This window comes from Rhinoderma darwinii, chromosome 1 (genome assembly GCF_050947455.1).
Source record: "Rhinoderma darwinii isolate aRhiDar2 chromosome 1, aRhiDar2.hap1, whole genome shotgun sequence".
NCBI classification, from domain to species: domain Eukaryota; kingdom Metazoa; phylum Chordata; class Amphibia; order Anura; family Rhinodermatidae; genus Rhinoderma; species Rhinoderma darwinii.
Genome location: NC_134687.1, coordinates 591,432,205 through 591,455,788, shown reverse-complemented (window position 1 = coordinate 591,455,788; position 23,584 = coordinate 591,432,205). Strand labels below are relative to the sequence as shown.

At 42.1% G+C, this 23,584-nt stretch overlaps 1 protein-coding gene across 6 annotated transcripts in view; it reads left to right on the top strand.

The window, feature by feature from the left end:
* The window catches only part of UNC13B (unc-13 homolog B), a 352,877-nt gene that overhangs the window by 98,707 nt on the left and 230,586 nt on the right, over positions 1-23,584 (top strand). For 4 of the 6 annotated variants that reach the window (XM_075839926.1, XM_075839936.1, XM_075839907.1 and 1 more), the window contains exons 5-6: positions 16,919-17,036; positions 19,532-19,655. In XM_075839926.1, the coding sequence (XP_075696041.1) occupies positions 16,919-17,036; positions 19,532-19,655 (242 nt within the window). Of the gene's footprint in view, positions 1-10,064; positions 10,127-16,918; positions 17,037-19,531; positions 19,656-23,584 lie in introns of all 6 variants that reach the window. The other 2 variants (XM_075839943.1, XM_075839917.1) reach the window with 2 other exon arrangements.

Sequence of the window (23,584 nt, the reverse complement as noted above, 5' to 3'; positions counted from 1 at the left end):
CCGCCCCCTTAGTGAAGCAAAATCTGCACTTCCTGTGCAGACCCGTCCATTTAGTCTTCTGCCTTGCTTCCGGTTTCCGGCTTTCACACTGTACGGTTACGTCACAAATGACGTAACCGTACCACGTGCTTCTTTATCTCAGAGCATGCGTGGTTAACACACTCCACCGCGCATGCTCTGTGAAATTATAACCCCTTATAAATTACCGACGGAACACGAAGTTGCGGGAATAACGGCCGTTTCGGCCGTCTTCCCGACAGGTGCAGGAGCTGTGACAGCTGCTGTCTCGTACAGCAGCTGCCGCAGCTCCTACAGCGGGGACCGATCGCTGTGTCCCCGCTGTCTAACCACTTAAAAGCCGCGTTCAATAGAGATCGCGGCTTTTTAGGGGTTAAGTTACCATCGCCGGCCTGCTACACGATAGCGGCCGGCGATGGTTACTATGGCAACCGGACACCAAACAATGGCGTCCGGCTATGCCATCGACGGAAGCCTAATGGGTCCTGACAAAGTCAGGACCCACTATGCTTGCTGTCAGTGAATAGCTGACAGTTCTAATACACTGCACTACGCATGTAGTGCAGAGTATTAGAATAGCGATCAGGGCCTCCTGCCCTCAAGTCCCCTTGTGGGACAAAGTAATAAAGTAAAAAAAAAAAGGTGTAAAAATAAGAAAATAAAAGTTAAAAAAAAATCCCCTTTTTTTCCCTTATCAGTCCTTTTTTATTAATAAAAATATATAAATAAATAAAATAAAAAATAATTGGTATCGCCGCGTCCGTAACGGCCTGAACTACAAAATTATTTCGTTATTTATCCCGCACGGTGAACGCCGTAAAAGAAAATAATAATAAACCGTACCACAATCACAATTGTTTGGTCACTTCACCTCCCAAAAAATTTATTAAAAATAGATCAAAAAGTCGCATGTACCGAAAAATGGTCCTGATCGAAACTACAGTTCGTTACGCAAAAAATAAGTCCTCGCACGGCTTTATTGATGGAAAAATAATAAAGTTCTGGCTCTTAGAATAAGGTAACACAAAAAGTGAATGATTGTTTACAAAACGTATTTTATTGTGCAAACGCCATAAGACATAAAAGAACTATAAACATCTGGTGTCACCGTAAGGCCGAGTTTACACGAGCGTGTGCATTTTGTGCAAGCAAAAAGCGCGGCGTTTTGCGTGCGCAAAAGGCACTTAACAGCTCCGTGTGTCAGCCCTTTATGATGCGCGGCTGCCTGGTTTTCGCGCAGCCGCCATCATTATGACACTCCGTTTGGATGTTTGTAAACAGAAAAGCACGTGGTGCTTTTCTGTTTTCATTCATCCTTTACAGTGCTGTTGCTTGAATCACGCGCGTCCCACGGAATTGCTTCCGTGCGAAATGCGTGGTTTTCACCCACCCATTGACTTCAATGGGTGCGTGATGCGCGAACAGCGCACAAATATAGGACGTCGTGCGTTTCACGCAGCGGACATACGCTGCGTGAAAATCACGCCCACCTGGCTGCACGGCCCCATAGACTAACATAGGTCCCTGCGACGCGCGTTGCACGGATGTATAACACGCTCGTGTAAATGAGCTCTAATCGTATCGCCCCGCAGAATAAAGTGAATATGTCATTTATAGCGCACGGTGACGCTGTAACAAAAATAGAATAAAAAAACAATAGTAGAATTGCTGTTTTTTTAGTCACCGCGCCACTTAAAAATAGAATAAAAACTGATCAAAAAGCCGCGTGCACCCCAAGAAAACTACAATGAATTCCTCAAGGGGTCTAGTTTCCAAAATGGGGGCACCTTTTGGGGGTTTCCACTGTTTTGGTACCAGAAGACCTCTTCAAACCGTTTAACCCCTTAATGACCGGGCCATTTTGCACGTTAATGACCAAGGATTATTTTTTGTTTTTTCACGGTCGCATTCCAAGAGTCGTAACTTTTTTTTTATTCCGTCGACATAGCCGTATAAGGGCTTGTTTTTTGCGGGTCGAGTTGTATTTTGTAATTGTACCATTTTTAGATGCTTATAATATATTGATTAACTTTTATTAACTTTATTTTAGGAGAGAATTGAAAATAAGCAGCTATTCCAGCATTGATTTTCACGTTATAAATTTACGCCGTTTACTATGCAGCGTAAATAACATGTTAACTTTATTCTATGGCTCGGCACGGTTACGGGGATACCAAATATGTAAAGGTTTTATATGTTTTCCTACGTTTGCACAATAAAAACCCTTTTAGAAAAAAATTACTTGTTTTTGCATCGCCGCATTCCAAGAGCTGTAACGGTTTTATTTTTCCGTCTATGTGGCCGTATGTGGGCTTGATTTTTGCGGGACAATGTGTAGTTTTCATTAGTACTAATTTGGGGTACATAGGACTTAGATTAATTTTTATTTTATTTTTTATGGTGGGAATGGGAGAAAAGAGCGAATTTTGCCGTTGTTTTTTTGGACGCCGTTCATCCAGCGGTTTAATTAATGTGTTAATTTTATTGTTCAAGTGGTTACGATCGCGGGGATACCATATATGTGTATGTGTTATTTGTTTTGACACTTTTACTTTAAAAAAAACACTTTTTGGGCAAAAAAAGTAGTTTTATTTGATTTTCACTGTAATTTTTTTTTTTGTTTTTTCACCAACTTTATTTAACGGATTGACATTTTTTTTTTAGTCCCACCCGGGGACTTCACTATGCGATGTGCCGATCGCATATATAATGCTTTGGTATACTTCGTATACCAAAGCATTATTGCCTGTCAGTATAAAACAGAGGGAGCTCCCTCCCTCTGTCAAACACATTAGATGTATTGACAGCGGCATTTAATGGGTTAAACTGCCGGAATCGGAGCGCGCTTCGATTCCGGCAGTTGCAGCAGGAGCCAGGCTGTGTATAACAGCCGTGCTCCTTCCGCTGATCGTGTGGGTACACTGGCAGTACCCGCGCCATCACAGGACGGATATATCCCTCCTCCTGCAGCTGCAGAGGACTGATATATCCGCCCTTCGGCGTTAAGAGGTTAAAAACGCAGATATCCAGTGATTTCAGCTTGTGCTATCAGTAATAGAATGAGAGCACCAAAATGAAGACTGAGATTGCAGAAGTTAGTAGAGTTGGGTGTAGTAGGCGGAGCAAGTGCACTGCTGCATGCACATTGCATGCTGGGACTAGAGCAGTGCATGCAGGGAGGAGAAACACAGGAAGAGAAGAGGAATGAACTTACTGAGCAAAACAAACCTCTCAAGGTAAACAATAGGGAGTAGTGTTACTAAAACCATTTATTATCAGGAAAAAGATAGTCAGAGTGCACTAATATATTAATAGAGCAACATTGCATTGATTTAAAAAAAAAAAAAAAAAGGATTGGAAAACCCCTTTAAACGTGTTCATTCTTTTCCTATAATGAAAGTCTTATAGGAAAAAAAGCATTTTTTGTTTATATAACTTTCCTTTACACTTTTTTTTTATAACCCTATTACGTTTTTTGTTTTTTTTGTTTTTTTTACTTGTCCCATTAGGGGACATTTAGACTTGCAGCTCTGACCGCTTCTAGAGTACATTACACTACCTACGTAGTGTAATGTGTTCGAACTGCCATTGTGATGTGACAGTCACTCTGACAGGAAGCCCCAGAGAACCAGCCGGAGAATGCTCCTCCGAGGCTTCCGTACATGGAAACTGAGGCCATTGTCGTGGCAATCGGAGGCCAGACAAGCATCGGCAGCCCCCACGAAGTGACCACTTCGTGGGGGCTGCTGATGTGCTTCAAACTCCTTAAATGCGACTATTGCAATCGGTCGCCGCATTTATGGGTTTAATTGCCGAAATCAGCGGCGATGGTCCGCTGACTGGCAAGACTGGAGTGTCAGCTGTCAGGGACAGCTGACCTCCCGGTTCCCAGACACTGTCCGTTAAGACAGTGTGCGCCAGGAACTGCTCCGCAACTGTACATGCTGGTGCGGGATGCAAGCTCTCCAGGACGTACAGTTGCAGCGCAGCGCGTGAAGAGGTTAAATAAAAGCAAATACACATACACCTTTTTTTACAATAAACATTAAAATAATTCTCAATACATAAAATATACACATATTCGGTATTGGCGCGGCCGAAATAACCTGCACAACAATTTTTTTTGCGTCATTTATGATGTGTGCGCTGTAAAAAAAAACAAAAACATTTCACTTATTGTGCGGCACGAGGTGCGATGAATTTAACCTCCATGTGTCCCACATTAATAGTAATTAACCACATCATGTACCTTACTCATTAACCCATTATGACTGAGAAACATGATGGGGTTAATTACTATTCATGTGAGGCACATTCAAAATTCATCATACCCACGCGCCTCATCACTAAATGGAATTATTTTTTTTAATTACGGTTGGCAAAGTATCGTTTTGGTATCGCAATACTACAGAGTATCGGTATCAAGTCCAAATTCTGGTATCGTGACATCCCTAGTGTATATATAGAGACAAAAACAAACAAACCCAGCAGCACAGGTAAAATGTGGGTGCAAGCCCTGGGGAACAGGGTCCCAGCTATACACTTCAAAAAATAGGCAGCACTCCGTAGTATATGTGAAAAAAAGTGGGTATTTTATTGCCACATGTGCAACGTTTCAGCTCTGTCCTCTAGAGCCTCAAGCAACTAACGTGATTTATTCAAAGTATATAACATGGTGTCAATCAACACTACAAAATCAGTTCAATCAAGCATAATATACGTCAAAACGGTATACAGAAAATGTACAAAACGTACAGTATAAAACCGTGCCTAATATTCAAACACATTGTATCATTGTAAGTTGGATAATGTAAAACATATGTCCTAAAAATAGCATCAAATCTAAAATATCCCATTAAGTAAGGTGTGAACATAGGTGCAGTTCATGTGAATGTATTAAAAGAAAATCCCCTGCTGGGACCTCAATCACGGTGCCGCCATAGCAGCAAACAGGAAGCGCTACTGCGCATGCGTGAGAAATTCAGGATATCAAGGATATCCGGCGTGCCTCCGCGCATGCGCAGTGAAGCAAAGACGTGGATGCAGCCATCTTTGAAATGGGAAAAAGTAAGTAAAGTGAACTATATTAAAGCTCTAGAGACAAGGACTAAATTAGATTAATATATTAGGATGCCCCTAGTATTAGGTGAAAGGAAAGGTATTAAGTACTGGAGGACAGTGAATATGAACATCAGTGTATCTGTGTACACTGTATGAAGACACTTCTGTGACAAACCGAAGGAATAGGGAAAACCCAACGGTCCCCTCTTAACTCTGATGTATAAAAAAGTGGAGTGGAAAAAGTGGTCAATGGACATTATATAAATATCCATCACCACCAACCAGAAAGGTAGACATATCATATAGCCATGTGCCTTAGTGTGCCCTTCAGCTCCTAAATTAGCACATTAGTGCTTAGATGTGAGTGAGGTCTTGTATCTCCAGAGGTGATCTCCAAGTAGACGAGTCATCTAAAAGGAAGAAAACAAAATATGTATTAGGATCTAAAAAATAACGAAACATGTATCTACACCGATGATAATGTCAAGTGTCATCTACACCAGTCCACTGAGTGAAAAGTCTACATTAAGACCGTTCGGCTTAAGGGTATTAAGCCTACCTATCCTTTGCAACTCTCTTGTTTTAAGTAACTTGGTCCTATTTCCACCACATCTGAGGGGGGGAATGTGGTCCAAGATCCAAAACCTTAATTGTTGTTCAGTGTGACCCATATCTGAAAAGTGTTTGGATACAGGAAGATCCAGGCGTTTTTTTTTCTAATGGTGTACCTACGCTGTGCTGATTCAACCTGGTTTTCAGGTCAAGTGTGGTTTCACCAACGTACAAAAGATGGCAGGGACATTGTAAAACATACACAACAAAATCAGTGTTGCATGTGAGAAAATGCCTAATGTGAAAATTTTATTTTATTATTGGGATGTACAAGAGTAGAGCCTTTCAACATGAGACTGCAATTAATGCAGCCCAGACATGGGAAACAGCCTAAGGGTATGTGCACACGATAACTGGCTTTTATGTCTGAAATTAGACTGTTTTCAGGAGAAAACAGCTCCGTCGTTTCAGACGTAAATGCTCCTCCTCGCATTTTGCGAGGCTTCATTGACGCCCGTAATCTTGAGCTGTTCTTCATTGAATTCAATGAAAAACGGCTCAAATTAAGTTTCAAAGAAGTGTCCTGCACTTCTTTGATGAGGCAGTCATTTTACGCGTCGTCGTTTGACAGCTGTCAAACGACGACGCGTAAATGACAGGTCGTCGGCACAGTACGTCGGCAGACCCGTTCAAATGAATGGGCAGATGTTTGAAAATACGGCTCCAATACGTCGGCAGATGTAAAACGAGGCATAATACGCCTCGTTTACGGCTGAAAATAGGTTGTGTGAACCCAGCCTATTTTGGGTTTAGCCAGGTATGTCTGTCTAGCAGATTTAAATGAACCCATATCTGCCTTCACCAGTCTATCCCTCCAAGCTTCTGGATCTACGATTAAGAGAGTAAAGGATAATTAGTGAGTTCAGGAACACGTGTTATATTGTTCCCGAACATAGGCCAGTGTCGTCTGATGACTTTCGATATAGCGTTGCTTTGGTCTGTGTACGTAGAGACAAAGGGAATACGGTCTATTCTAGGTCTAGTGTCCCTAGGTCTAAGGAGTGTATTCCTGTTCATCTGTCCAAGTTTAGATCTGTGTTTTGTTTAGTAATCTCATTGGGTAACCACGGGTACGGAATCGGTCGATCATAATATAGAGTTTTTTTAGTGGTATCTGTCACTAACAATTCTTTTAACCCTAATTAACTGACTCTAAGGTAAGCTTTCTATCATCTTGCGCGGATGATTACTGCTGTATAGAAGTAGATTGTTGCAGTCTGTGGGTTTTGTGTATAATTCAGTAATAAAACCATCTTTGATTTTAACCAAAACATCTAGAAATTGGATATCCGTTTCAGAGTGTACCAATGTGAATTTGACCTTATCAAAAGAGTTTAGGTATGAGAAAAAAATCTTGAAGTGTCTCAGTCACCTGACCAAATCACAAAGATATCATCAATATACCGCTACCACTTAACATGTTCAAAGTGGTGGGACCTGTAGATGAATGACTCTTCCAGCATGCGCATAAATATGTTGGCATAGGTGGGAGCGATGTTGGACCCCATCGCGGTACCTTGTAATTGGAGATAAAAATTACCCCCAAACAAAAAGTAATTACGCCTCAAAATTATTTTGAGTAATTGTAAGAGAAATGTACAACTTTCTGGTGTCAAATCAGATGAATCAAGACAATTTTTCCACAGCTTGTAAGCCCCTAGTGTGGTCTATGACTGCGTATAGATTAATAACATCAAAGGATACCAATGTGATCTTTTTGTCTGACGGTAATAGAACACCCTCAAGTTTAAGAAAATCTGATGTGTCCCTGATATGAGGTAGCCTCAGTGGCATAAGATCTCAAAATTTTATCTAGAAATATGGCAATATGACAAAAAGTAGTCCCTGAAACAATGGGTCGACCAGGAGGGTCAACCAGGGACTTATGTATTTTTGGAAGTGTATACTGAACCAGAGTTCTCAGCTGTTCAATTGAAAGATATTCTGCCAGATTATCCTCTATAATCCCATCAGTTATAGCCTTATCAAGAATGCTTCTGATCTCCCTGTCCATCTCAAATTTAGGATCATGGGCAATACGTTTATATACCATGGTATTGTCTGTCTCCTGATTTCTCTAAGGTATGAAGAGGTATCCATCACAACCACTGCCCCACCTATATCTGCTGGTTTGATGGTAATACTAGTGTCTCTAGATAATTCTATCAATGCTTTAGATTCATCCAAAGTCGGATTAGGATGTATAAACTTTACACCACTGACACACTCTGTCTTGATTATTTCAATGTCACCCTTTAGGCTGGATTCACACAAGCATGTTCGGTCCGTAATGGACGGAACGTATTTCGGCCGCAAGTCCCGGACCAAACACACTGCAGGGAGCCGGGCTCTTAGCATCCTAGTTATGTATGATGCTAGGAGTCCCTGCCTCTCCGTGGAACTACTGTCCCGTACTGAAAACATGATTACAATACGGAAAAAACATGATTACAGTACGGGACTGTAGTTTCACAGAGAGGCAGGGACTCCTAGCGTCGTACATAACTATGATGCTAGGAGCCCGGCTCCCTGCAGTGTGTTCGGTCCGGGACTTGCGGCCGAAATACGTTCCGTCTATTACGGACCGAACATGCTTGTGTGAATCTAGCCTTACGGCTGTAATAAAAGAATCTGTAATGGACATATTGTCAGGAGGCATAAACATACTCCCTTTGGTAAGACCTAACTTTCTAAGGTTTAGTTTAGAACCAACACTATGTTCAGGCAGATTTCCCAGAGAACCAACATTTTAACTTAATAGCGCTAAAAAAAACGGAATAGATCAGTCTCAATCTGAAACCAATCGGTCAAAGAAGGGCAAAACGAAAGCCCCTTATTTAGGAGCAATTTCTGTGGTTCAGACAGTACCTTGGAGGAAATATTAATCACTAGAGTTTCCTCAACACAATCGCTCCCCTCTTCGTCGCTTGTCTCGGTCTGTTGCCTCTGTAGCTTGGGCTGCCAGCGATGCCTTGTTCCCCCTCTTCTGGTGCATTTCCTGCTGGTGTGGAAGTCATTGGGGTCTCCCCCAAAAAAGAGGAATCATGCTGGAAGAATCATCTACAGGTCCCACCACTTTGAACATGTTAAGTGGTAGCGGTATATTGATGATATCTTTGATTTGGTCAGGTGACTGAGACACTTCAAGATTTTTTTCTCATGCCTAAACTCTTTTGATGAGAAGGTCAAATTCACGTTGGTACACTCTGAAACTGATATCCAATTTCTAGATGTTTTGTTTAAAATCAAAGATGATGGTTTTAGTACTGAATTATACACAAAACCCACAGACTGCAACAATCTACTTCTATACAGTAGTAATCATCCGCGCAAGATGATAGAAAGCTTACCTTCGAGCCAGTTAATTAGGGTTAAAAGAATTGTTAGTGACACAGATACCACTAAAAAAAAAAAAAACGCTCTATATTATGATCGACCGATTCCGTACCAGTGGTTACCCAATGAGATTACTAAAGAAACATAGATCTAAATTTGGACAGATGAACAGGAATACACTCCTTAGACTTAGGGACACTAGACCTAGAATAGACCGTATTCCCTTTGTCTCTACGTACACAGACCAAAGCAATGCTATATCGAAAGTCCTCAGACGACACTGGCCTATGTTAGGGAACTGTCTGACACATCTTCCTGAACTCACTAATTATCCTTTTACTCTCTTAATCTTAGATCCAGAAGCTTGAGTGATAGACTGGTGAAGGCTGATATGGGTTCATTTAAATCTGATAGCCTAATTTGGGTTTAGCCAGGTATGTCTGTCTGTTTCCCATGTCTGGGCTGCATTAATTGCAGTCTCATGTTGAAAGGCTTAATCTTGTACATCCCAATAATAAAATTTTCACATTAGGCATTTTCTCACATGCAACACTGATTTTGTTGTGTATGTTTTACAATGTCCCTGCCATCTTTTGTACGTTAGTGAAACCACACTTGACCTAAAAACTAGGTTGAATCAGCATAGGTACACTATTAAAAAAAAATAAAAAATCGCCTGGATCTTACTGTATCCAAAACATTTTTCAGATATGGGTCACACTGAACAACAATTAAGGTTTTGGATCTTAGACCACATTCCCCCCTCAGAAGTGGTGGATATAGGACCGAGTTACTTAAAACAAGAGAGTTGCAATGGATAGGTAGGCTTAATACCCTTAAGCCTAACGGTCTTAAGGTAGACTTTTCACTCGGTCATCTACACCAGTCCACTCTTACCCCTCCCCCCCTTTGTCTTCCACCCCCCTTTCCCCTCTGCCGCGCCCCATTGGTGTTGAGGTTTTGACATTATCATCGGTGTAGATACATGTTTTGTTATTTTTTAGATCCTAATACATATTTTGTTTTCTTCCTTTTAGATGACTCGTCTACTTGGAGATCACCTCTGGAGATACAAGACCTCACGGATTTATAAATAAATGTAAATTTTTTACTTGAAATTTTGTTCTCAATTTTTGGGTACCATGTGATTCCTTTCTATTCATTTTTTCTGTGGCTATTACTATTTGGAGGGACCTGAATTAGGTGTTTGACATTGGTATGGGCAGGCGATTCCAATACTGTTCTGAGTTTATGACACAAAATATGGGATGGGCCCCTCACTCATCCATCTAAGCACTAATGTGCTAATTTAGGAGCTGAAGGGGACACGAAGGCCCATGGCTATATGATATGTCTATGGTGCCAGTGTCTACCTTTCTGGTTGGTGGTGATGGATATTTATATAATGTCCATTGACCACTCCACTTTTTTATACATCAAAGTTAAGAGGGGACCGTTGGGTTTTCCCTACTCCTTCGGTTTGTCACAGAAGTGTCTTCATACAGACAGTGTACACAGATACACTGATGTTCATATTCACTGTCCTCCGGTACTTAATACCTTTCCTTTCACCTAATACTAGGGGCATCCTAATATATTAATCTAATTTAGTCCTTGTCTCTAGAGCTTTAATATAGTTCACTTTACTTACTTTTTCCCATTTCAAAGATGGCTGCATCCACGTCTTTGCTTCACTGCGCATGCGCGGAGGCACGCCGGATATCCTTGATATCCTGAATTTCTCATGCATGCGCAGTAGCGCTTCCTGTTTGCTGCTATGGCGGCACCGTGATTGAGGTCCCAGCAGGGGATTTTCTTTTAATACATTCACATGAACTGCACCTATGTTCACACCTTACTTAATGGGATATTTTAGATTTGATGCTATTTTTAGGACATATGTTTTACATTATCCAACTTACAATGATACAATGTGTTTGAATATTAGGCACGGTTTTATACTGTACGTTTTGTACATTTTCTGTATACCGTTTTGACGTATATTATGCTTGATTGAACTGATTTTGTAGTGTTGATTGACACCATGTTATATACTTTGAATAAATCACGTTAGTTGCTTGAGGCTCTAGAGGACAGAGCTGAAACGTTGCACATGTGGCAATAAAATACCCACTTTTTTTCACATATACTACGGAGTGCTGCCTATTTTTTGAACAGTGTATATATAGGGGTGTGTGTGTGTATGTATATGTGTGTATGTATATGTGTGTATGTATATCTGTGTATGTATATCTGTATGTCAAGGGAAAACTGCTCCTGATTTTCAGACTTTTTTTTTTTTTAAGCAAACTAGCGTTTTTTACATCCGTTTTTGGAGAGGTTTTTCCGTAGAGTCAATGAAAAACTGCTCCAAAAATGGCTCAAGAAGTGACATGCACTTGTTCTTCGAGGGCATTTTTTTGACGCGGACGTTTTTCAAAACTGCCACGTAAAAAAACGCCCCATCGTACAGAATGCCGTTTTTCCAATTGAAATGGGCAGATATCAGAGGCGAACTGCTTCTCATTTTTCAGCCGTTTATGGCCCGAAAAATGGCTGATAATAAGCAGTGTGAACATACCGTTACTGCTACATTTCCCCACAGATTACAGCTGATCATTGGGGGTACCAGCAGAGGGACAATTTATCTCTCAGGCCTCATGCACACTTCAGTTTTTTCCTTCAGGGTGCTATCCGTTTTGTCACTGATAGCACCCTGAACCCATTCATTGCAATGGCCCCATGCACACTTCAGTTATTTAAACGGATCCGTTGTTCCGTTCCGTGCAAAGTAGAGCATGTCCTACTTTGCTCAGTGATTCAGTGACCGTGTGGCCCATAGAAGTCAATGGGTCAGTGAAAAAAACGGATGTCTGTTTTTGATGGATCCGTTGCCATAGCAACGACTGGGTGAGCAAAAGTTCACAGACTCACAGTCTACAGTAAACATTCATTCCTGAAGATAGGCTCATATTTTCACTCCAAAAAACCATAGTAAGCCAAGCAGAGTAATCTCAAACTGTTCTCTATGCTCTGAAAGCTGCAGAAAACAACACCAGAAACTTCTTGTAAACTTTCTATGGGTGTTTCCTGGGACATGACAGGTTCAAATGAAGTTCACATCCGTTTTTTAAACGGAAGCCAAACGTCCGTGTAAAACGGAAACACGGAACGGAAATGGAGTGCACACGGAAATAAAAACGGGACACACGGATCCGTCAAAAACGGCCGAGAAAACGGTGATGGAAGTGTGCATGAGGCCTTATAGGTTCTAAGCTCATAGAGCAGCCTGTGTTGTGGGTGCTGTGATACATTCTGCAATTTTTGACCTGGATAAAGAAAAAATTATATAAGAATTTCTGCATTGTTGTGTAGGATTCCCTTCTTGGAGTGTTGCAGTGTCCTGTGCATGCACTAGGGGGCAGCAGAGGCACATTAATAAACTTCATTCTGGGTTTGCAGTCACATTCTCTTAGAACTGTAAGCCCTGTTCACACAGTTCGTTCTGAGGATTGGAGCAGATATAATAGAGCGCCTCCTGCAGGCCTGAGCTATTAACGTAAATGTTATCCTTTGTGCAGTTGTATGTAACACCACAGAGAATATAAGGGGGTAAAAATAAGAGTACGAGTAATGAAGTAGATGTTACCTGCAGTCCCATGTAACACCACAGATAAAACACTGATAAATCTGAGGACCAATCGTGCCGCTACTGATATTTGTTGTATGGCAGTACAATCAATCAATGGTGAACAATAGATTTATTATTCATGGCTGGCCTTTTTTCTTGATTTATACTGGCCAATTATAACTACAATCGCTTGGAAAGAAGCCAATAGAGACTGTAATTGACCAGTGTAAACAGCCCCTAATACTCTAAATCAATGTCTCCCAAACTGTGGGTTGCTACCTTCTGGGGGGGGGGGGGGGGGTGTCGTGTGAAGTCTTCCAGGGGTCACAAGCCACTCACCAATATACCGCTGATGGTCTGGTCACATAAACGGCCATAGTTTGGCCTCCGCGAAGCGCATCAGGATACAAGGGCCCGCTCCCTCCTGAGCCTGCATGCATCACTTAACGCTGGCGAGCACCAGTGAAAGAAGCTGGCACCTGCTTGCACCATCTGACATCTCCTTCCCTCCAGTGTGCAAGAGTCAAACTTGAATCTTGCTCTTCATGTGACCTCCCTCCCCTTGTCAGTGTTGAATCAGTCACCGCCGCTTTTATTAAGGCCTTGTTCACATGGTGGAATTTTAGCTGCGGAATTCCGCCTCTTCTTCATTTTAATGGTGGGAGTCGGACACTTTTTCCTTCAAGTTGATTTTTTTTTTTTTTTTTTTCGCTACTGGGAAAAAGAAGCGCCCTGCTTGATCTTCCCATTGAAGTCAATAGGAGCTGGAATAATTCCATGGCGGGTTTTGTGCCTTGTGAACAGGGCCTAAGGGTGCAGACTGTAGTGTGTGCAGTAGTATCATGAATAACTTGCACAGTAGTAGAGGATAGATAGCAGAGGACAGGAGTATAGAGATGAAAAGAGGAATAGAGACCGTATACAGGAGGATAGGAGTCTGAGGCCAGGGGGATAGGAGTCTGAGGCCAGGGGGATAGGAGTCTGAGGCCAGGGGGATAGGAGTCTGAGGCCAGGGGGATAGGAGTCTGAGGCCAGGGGGATAGGAGTCTGAGGCCAGGGGGATAGGAGTCTGAGGCCAGGGGGATAGGAGTCTGAGGCCAGGGGGATAGGAGTCTGAGGCCAGGGGGATAGGAGTCTGAATAAAATTATCGTTGTTTGTAATGTTGCAGGGACTTATTTTAAGTACGGTAGTGGGGAGTCCCAAACAAATGTCTCGACCAAAAGAGGGTCCAGGCCTTCGTTTCGGAACCACGGCTCTAAATAATACAAAGTTCTAATTTGGAGTATAAATGATGCAGTAGATTTCCCTGAAGTCCTATGTAACACTGACTGTATTGTTGGGCTGGGTGATTATGACAAATCAAAATAGTCATTCATTGAACATATAACCTTTTAACGATTTAGGCCACACCCCTTGTTGCATGCCAGACCCTCTTTTTGTGTGCTATGCCACTGAATTAATATTTATCCCCTGAGCCTGCTGTATACAATATATCCCCTCACACTGCCCCCACACAGTATAATGCCCCCCATAACTGGGGTGCCGTGGTTTTAGTCACTGCAATTCCCCATGTTCCTCAGTGTACCACCCCACAGTGAAAAGGAGCCTGAATGGAGCGGTGGTCGAGCATGCGCGCTGCAGCACCATTTAAAGACTATAGGAATGACTGCAACAGCCAAGTGCAGCGCTAGGCTGCTTTTAGTACGCCCCATAGAGCGTCGGGCACATGCTAGATTGCTGCTCCATTCAAGCTCCCCATCACTGTGGGGTGTGTAATGGGGAGGATCTTGGGGTTCAGGACCCCTGTTCTCGCGATGGATGGGGGTCCCAGCAGTGGGGCCCCGAGCGATTTTTAACAATTATCACCTATTGTGTGGATAGGTGAGGATTCTTGATTCTGGGATAACCCCCTGTCTACTGTAGATTTGAGCAATAAGGCCGGGTTCTCACGTAGTGTAAATGCTACGGTATTCTGTGCAGAAGTTCCGCAGCACTTACAGTAGCAGCAGCGGTCACATGGGCTGCAGCATCATCCCGGGTGGCCAGACTGCACGTCAACTGAGGGACGCGCCGCCATGACTACGGCCGTGGTAAGTATGAAAGATGTTCGTTTTTTTTCTTTTCTCTCTAGCGCAGCTTTCTGCAGCGGAAATTCCGCCTGAAAAACTGCAGCATAATGTGTTGGTGGTAATGGACCGTTCTGAAATTTCTCTGAGCTGTTAGATCATGGAATCATTTATAAGCCATCGATATCGCTGTTACACACTTGTTATGGCGCCCCCTGGTGTCTATTCATTCCCGCTCAGAATGTCCACCTATTGTGTTCTGTGCTGGTGGTCACACATGCTCAGTAGCTTCGTCCCTCCTCCTGGATCCACTTGTACTGGAGCGGCAGAGTGATACCAAGTTTGTAACGCCAATATCTAGGCACAGGAACATTTTTCAAATGAAAAATTGTATGTTTTGCCTGATCTAACAGAGAGAGGTCCTATTTAACTGGGACAACCGCTCTAACACATGAACATCCATCATTAATCAGACTATTGGGCTTTTCATCTGTTAGGATGAATGCACACGCAGCAGATTTAGTGGAGTAAATATCTGAGACTGGAACTCCATTCCATCCATCTGAATGTGCTTGTTTCTGCAGCCAGTGTATGGCTTTCTGCAACAAAATCTGCCGGGTGTGAATCCACTCGTAATGAGTCTGTAACAGAATAATCACTGAACCATCCACTGATTGAGAGCTCTAATCCTTGGGCCACATTCACATGGCAGTATTTTTGTCACACTGGTTTTGGAATGCAAAATCCTGCCAAGTGTCCTTGAGCATCCTGAACACGAACCACTCAAAACAAGATCCGTCAACAGCAGCCTATGAACCGTTTCTAGGTAGCCACTGTCTTGGTTTCATGAACAAATACACAGTAAACAGTGAGGTGCCTGTTCTTGCCAAACTTCTGTCCCTACCTACTTGTACAACCCAACCTAAATGACGGCGCACAACTGGGTGGCGTTCCCTATACTGGTACAAGTGAAACCGACAAACGGATAAGACCGAGACAGTACGAAATAACAAAGGGTCACCTGGGAAGTACACGGAGGGAGAGGCAGGGCAATTGCGCCGCGGACAAGTCCAGGCGCAAAAGGCGGAGTCAGGGTCAAACTGGGAGAGTGCGTCACAAGAAGTCAAAAAGCAAGTCGCTCAGGGGAGTCTGAAACAAGGGAAAGCACCAGGCAAGGAAACTCTAATTACAGACAAAGGCCAACTATCCCAGGCTGAACTAATAAGGAGAGGGCGGGAGCTCAGGAACATCAGCCTGGCTTTGATTGGCCTGACGCTCCTGAGCTCCTATTGGCTGCAGACTGCCTCAGTCTGCCAGGCCGGGCGACGCCCAAGCGAGTAACTCTATGTCCTGGAGACTGAGGGAGCCGCAGGCAGAGAGTACGCGACACTTGGTTTATTTTTTTCCTCTACACTGCATGAGAAATATAATGAAATATATTTTAGGGTATGTGCACACACACTAATTACGTCCGTAATTGACGGACGTATTTCGGCCGCAAGTACCGGACCGAACACAGTGCAGGGAGCTGGGCTCCTAGCATCATACTTATGTACGATGCTAGGAGTCCCTGCCTCGCTGCAGGACAACTGTCCCGTACTGTAATCATGTTTTCAGTACGGGACAGTTGTCCTGCAGCGAGGCAGGGACTCCTAGCATCGTACATAAGTATGATGCTAGGAGCCCGGCTCCCTGCACTGAGTTCGGTCCGGTACTTGCGGCCGAAATACGTCCGTCAATTACGGACGTAATTAGTGTGTGTGCACATACCCTTACAATTGATGACTTAATAAGGCTGACTTGCGGCGGAGGAATCACTTTAAAACTTACATTTTCTGTGATCTATGGTAAATTGTATTTTCCCAAATTATGTTATTAAACTTAGTCATTCACGGAATAGGTCGGGTACTTGTGGTCACCTAGAACTTCTGGTTGACATGTTGGCTGGAGACCCAGATTAATACAAACTAAGTTGTAAAGGGTGGTATGATCCTTGGACTGCTTGTGTATTTCTTGTTTGCCTGTGAAGTGGGGAGGGGATATATGGGGCCTGGGGGGGGGCACTTTGGTTGCCACAGCGGTTGTCTCTGATATGTAAATATTTTTATTATGGCCCTGGCAGGCACCCTCGAACTTGTAGTTCCCCCTTTGTTCTCCCCCCTATATGTCGCTGATGTCTTGTTTATCTTGCAGTGAGATCAGTCGGCTGGATCTGGGGCTCATTGTGGAAATGTGGAATAAAGGCCTCATCTGGGACACCATGGTCGGGACCCTGTGGATTCCGCTGCAGACAATCCGACAGTCAGATGAGGTGGGTACAGTCTTGGTAATGGCATAGACCCATAATGATTTTTAACCGAAACATAAACCAAGATAAGAGCTTCTTCTATGATTCTAAAATATTAGATCGGACTCAAGGCAATAAATTCCAGGTTTAGGGTTAATCTGCTGATTATTATCGGATGATAAAATGCAGTAATACATACTGTATAAATAGTATATGCAGCCGTGTTAAGGATTTTCCAGATTGACAATTATATTTTTAATTGTGTACCCTATTAAGAGCATGTGCTCGTGACCCCCACAAACTAGACCCCCACAATACACAGATCTTAAAGAGGCTCTGTCACCAGATTATAAGTGCCCTATCTCCTACATAATCTGATCGGTGCTGTAATGTAGATAACAGCAGTGGTTTTTATTTTGAAAAACGATCATTTTTGAGCAAGTTATGAGCTAGTTTAGATTTATGCTAATGAGTTTCTCAATGGACAACTGGGCGTGTTTTTATTTTTTACCAACTGGGTGTTGTACAGAGAAGTGTATGAGGCTGACCAATCAGTGACTAATCAGCCTCATACACTTCTCATTGTTCCAGCCCAGCATGATCCACAGCACAGTGTGATTGTGCAGTGAAAGAAGCTGGGCTGGAACAATGAGAAGTGTATGACGCTGATTGGTCACTGATTGGTCAGCCTCATACACTTCTCTGTACAACACCCACTTGGTAAAAAGTAAAAACACGCCCAGTTGTCCATTGAGAAACTCATTAGCATAAATCTAAACTAGCTCATAACTTGCTCAAAAATGATCGTTTTTCAAAATAAAAACCACTACTGTTATCTACATTACAGCGCCGATCAGATTATGTAGGAGACAGGGCACTTATAATCTGGTGACAGAGCCTCTTTAAAGGGGTTTCCTTGTGTCGTAGAAATAAAGTTTTTAATTATTGTATAATGAAACGTTCTGCAACTTTCAAATATCTTTTGTGTTTTCAATTCCACCATTTTCCCAGATGTATGGATGCTGTCCGTGAATGTAAACCTAATTTCCCTGTTTCTGATCACTGACAGCAAGCAGAGATCATGGAAATGGTGAGAAATTGCAACTCAAAAGATATTAGAAAGTTTCACCTTTAATCCACTGGGCGTTCTCAGCATGTCGTGTGATACCAGGGCTGGCCTTAGCGGTTTACGTCCTGCGTGGTTACACAGGACGCATGACCTAACCCTCCTGAAGGGGGTGTCACTGGTGGTCTGACAACCAAGGCTTGTAGTTTACGTAACAATAATAATGGTCAGAGCAGAATAATTTGGCCATTAGCACTGTTAGATTGCTTGATATATGGATCCGTTATTTGGTCACCATGTGTCGGTATTATTTGAGCACCGTGTGGTGATATCTAGATTGTGTGGCATTACTACGTTTGCTTAATGTGTGGTATGGTGATTTGTACACTGTATGACAGTACACCATATGGGACGGTACACATCTGATCACTGTAGCTATAATTTTTCAAAAAGGACGGCATCCAAGCCAGTCAAAATAGTATGCGTGGTGCAAGTCACACTTGGGGCTCCGTACGAACTGACCTCCAACACCATACTCACCTATAAAGTAATAAAAAGCACTCACTTCTTGATGCAAAAATGTATAGTGACTTTAGTTCGGCCGAGCATGACCAGATTAACGTTACTACACTTGTTTTGCATCAAGACGTAAGTGTATAATTTGGTTTTCAAGAAACTCAAACTTTTTTTTTTTTTTCGCCCCTGTTTGCGAACCTGATTATTTCAATGTAGTCATGTGTATCGGCTTTCCTGGTGCTATATCTCAAATGCAGCCTCTCTATTGCTGGCCACCGTTGGGTCACGTGATCTTTAGTCTGACAGAGTCTGACTTTATCCTACAGAGTCTACTGTAGGGACCGAAAGTGAGCCTCATAGACTTACATTGAGATACTGAATCCATGTATCCTTCAGAGTCTACTGTAGAAACCAGAGGTCAGACTGAAGATCACGTGGCCCAGAACGGAGCGGCTACCTGTGAAATACAGCACCAGGTAAGCCAATATACAAGACTATATTTCACTATATCACATTTACAAATTGGGGGATGGGGCTTTTAATACAGAAATATACAGGTGAAAGTCCTTATATTTTTCTAGGACTTGAGATGTATTGCATAATGCTGTAGTTATATCCGGTGTAAAAACCATAAAACCCACCAATCCTAAAAGAACATTGTGTGCCAAGTGCATTTATGCTCCATACGGCTAACCAATCTGGGATTAACTGTAATAATAGTCAAATAATAGACATCATCAGACCTGGGCGTCCACCACTGAAAAGATCAACCGCATAGCAGAACAAAGTCCCATCTAGCAGGAAAACCGGACACCTCTTTAAACTTCCTGTAATTTCTAGCGTGTTTTTAAGAAATCTAGACACACAACTAAACGTAGAGTATGAAGCGCAACCTGATCATAGATACACACAGGACTTAGTTTCTTGTTTTTGCCAGGAGGGCCCTGGAGAGTGGGCAGCACTGGAGGCCGAGGTCTTGATGAAGGATGATGAGATCTGTGGGACCCGCAACCCAACTCTTCATAAGATTTTACTGGACGCCAGGTTCGAGCTGCCTTTTGGTGAGTTCTGGGTATTAACATGTAACTTTTGGCTGCGGTACACATGAAAGGATGCAGAGCAAAATATAATTTTGTCTTTTAATCTATCTAATAATAAAATATATGGGGAGGCAGCAGAGCTGAATGTGTAGCTTCTCACGCCTCATCATGGTATTGTCGTTGCAGCAGAGACGAGATTGTGGCTACACACAAGTCATTGCAATGTGTATATAGGCAACTGTACCGTGGGATTATGGCTATTTCAGTGTAGCTCCTCTACATGTATACCTTTCGGATGATTTATATGTTTGTTAAAAAGGGTAGTAATTCCAAGCTAGTGATGGTGATGATCGCCTGACCTCTGAAAGATCTCCTAGTTTAGCTGCTCACGGGACGTGGACCAGTTGATCAATAATACTGGTATTATGAAGGTCCGGAGGCTGATTTCTCCTCACCGGCTATGTAAAAGTCTGGTTAGTTGGAAAAGTACAAAATAAATTCTTCCTCTTGGGGAAGAAAAATTTCTGTGAATCCGGAATACCAAATAAATTCAGTATAATTTAAAAACCAGAGACCGAAGAGTAATATTTTGGTAATAAAAGAGGGAAGATGATTAAGCAAGATTATGAAATTAGATCAGAATTCTTGGATTATTATTCGGAACTCTTTTGCTCTGGAAAAAAGTATAATAAAGAACAATTCCAGCTCTTTCTAGACCCCATGTCTTTCTCCCCTTTGTCTGACACAGAGAGGTGGACGGGATCAACCAATCTCCCTGGAAGAATTAAGATATGCATTGACTAGTGTCAAAGGAATTACAGCCCCAGGTTTGGATGGGTTTCCATTCGAACTGTATAGAACACTTGGGGAAGAACTACTATCAACTTTGTTGAAAATATTGAGTTCGGCAGTGGTAGAAGGTAGATTGCCAAATTCAATGGTAGAAGCTAACATAACTCTGATATTGTAATCGGCAAATGGCCACAAAAAATGGAATCTTATAGACCTATTTCTCTGTTAAATACGGATCCTAAGCTTTTCGCCAATGTGTTGGCGGGAAGCTTAGCTAAAGTAATTTCTACTATAATCCATAGTGATCAAAAGGGATTTATTCCTGGTAGAACGGTTAAACAGTGTGTCCGTCGAGTGTTTGGAAACTTTCACGTGACACCAGGAGAGGCCCCAGCTCCATTCTGTCTCTTGACACTGTTAAAACGTTTGACAGAGTGCAGTGGGGTTACTTATGGGCGGTCATGAATAAACAAGGTTTTGGAGAACTTTTTATAAAAATTGTTAAATTATTATATAACAGACATAGAGCAAATATTAACATAAATTAGGGGTATTCAGATTTTTTCTGTTTAACCCCTTCCCGTATTTTCACGTACATGCAAGTCGGGGAATGCAGTCTGTTCGCACATTCCCACGTGCATGTACGTGATGGAGATCGTGTGGGCACATAAGCTGTGCCTGCATGATCGCCACGGGAGCCTGGCTGTGACTGGCGACCAGGCTCCCTCTGCAACGGCTGAGATTGAAGAAACCTGAGATTGAAGCGACCGTGTCATTTAAATCTATTGACAGTTGGAGCTCCCTCTGTCACCCATCAGCGGGCCTTGAATGCAATCGCTGACCGGCAATGGGTTGCCGTGGCATCCAGGGGTCTAACAAGACCCCCAAGGCCTGCCCTGGCTGTATGCCTATGTTGACGGAAAAATAAAAACGTTATAACTCTTGGAATGTGAAGATGAGAAAAATAAAAAAAAATGCTTGGTCATTTAAGGCCAAAATAGGCCTTGTCCTTAAGGGGTTAAGTAGGGGTACAAGGCAGGATTGCCCCCCCCCCCCCCATGCTTTTTGCATTGGCAATGGAACCTTTGGCTTGCCTGATTAGAGGATGGAAATATTTTGGGGTTGGGGAGAGGACAAAATAATTTTATATGCTGATGACCTGCTACTTTTTTTGACGAATCCTGAGGAAAAATTGGATTGTTATTTCTATAATTCAGATTTGGATTATATTCTGGACTAAAGATTAATTGGGAAAAATCCATATTAATGTCCTTAGATAAGTGTCTTCCGATTACAGAACAAAATTAGAATCATATACTCAGGAGAAAGCTTTAGATATTTGGTTATAGAAATGTAAAATAATATAAAATAATTTTTGGTTTATAATCTTTTTTCACTTCTAAAAGAAATGGGAAAAAAAACTAAAATATGGAACGAATTGCCTGTATCGAAAGCCGATAGAATTGTTTTGATCAAAACAGTGTTGATCCCCAAACATTAATGTGTTTTTGGGGCTACTCTGGTATGGATACAGGATCAATATTTTAAGAAAATCAGAACTATCTTTAACGACCTGATTTGGGGTAGGAAGAGTTTGGATTAAATGACATTAATTATTTCCTCCAAGAGAACTAGGAGGATTAGCATTTCCAGATATTCGAGTATATTATTTAGCAGCACAATTACAGTATATACAGGAATGGGATAAGACCGAGTTTCTACAATGGATGATTACTAATATCAGAGGCCGTTTTTTCGGATATTTATGCGGTTTTAGAAGCTGGCCATTTAAATTCTGGAGACATGGAAAATGTGTTAATGACAGATGTTGGAATAGTTTGAGAAACATGATTGGTCGAAGTGGATTCTTATCCTTTTCTCCTTTTATGGCATAATCTTAATATAGAAAAATTTAAGGCTATCCCAGAGTTACCACTGTTAAAATTTAGGGGAATTTGATATGTATTATGTGTTATGCATCAGTTGATTTTGAATCGATGGAGAAAAAGATTTTCCTATGCCCAATTGAAGCATGTATTTGATAAATTCAAAGTTAAAAATTCTCTCTGTAGGCATCATATGGATAGATTCTATTAAAAAAAACAAAAAAAAAATGGAAAAATTAAATTGCGTTGCAAACTGGGAGTAGGATTTGAGTGATGATTGTGATTAGGATTGGAAATCCATATTCCAAAACATTTGTAAATTATCGATAAATATGAACCATCAGTTAATTCAGTTTAACTTTGCACATAGGCTTTACTATACTCCAGTTCTTTCAGCTAATTGCCCCAGATGTGATGCGGCAGAAGCCGACTATTTGCACATATTATGGAACCGTATTAAGGCTGCTGATTACTGGGATATGATCTCTTAAAATAATTTCGGATAAAAATTTACCCAGACATTGTGTTTCGACCCCAACTGGTATGGTTGGGTGAGGATTCCAAGTTAAATATTTCCAAAGGGAAAAAAAAGGTGAACTATTAGGCTGGGTTCACACGACCATGTTACGTTCGTAATGTACGAAACGTATTTCGGCCGGAAGACCCGGACCGAACACAGTGCAGGGAGCCGGGCTCCTAGCATCATAGTGATGTACCATGCTAGGAGTCCCTGCCTCGCTGCAGGACAACTGTCCCGTACTGTAATCATGTTTTCAGTACGGGACAGTAGTTCCACGCAGAGGCAGGGACTCCTAGCGTCGTACATCACTATGATGCTAGGAGCCCGGCCCCCTGCAGTGTGTTCGGTCCGGTTCTTCCGGCCGAAATACGTTCCGTACATTACGGACGTAACATGGTCGTGTGAACCCAGCCTTAAAACTACTGTTTATGGCTAAATGATTAATGGTTAAAGTGGATATCTAGCTCCCCTCCGGCGGTTAATGTTTGGATTAATAAGGTGAAAATTATAATGAAATATGAGAATCTATAATTGAGGCAAACATTATTGTAAAACTTTTTGGGGGAGTGGTAATGGACATTTTTTCTTTTAGTCCAGACCGGACTTAGGAGGGTGGGGGGTGGGAGTTAGAGGAAAATCTAAAATATGTGTAATATCATTTTTATTTTATTTTCCTCTTTCTCACTTGTATGGAAGTTTTTATCGTATTGAATAAACATCATAAAACAAAAAACGTCTGGTGGTTGAGGTGC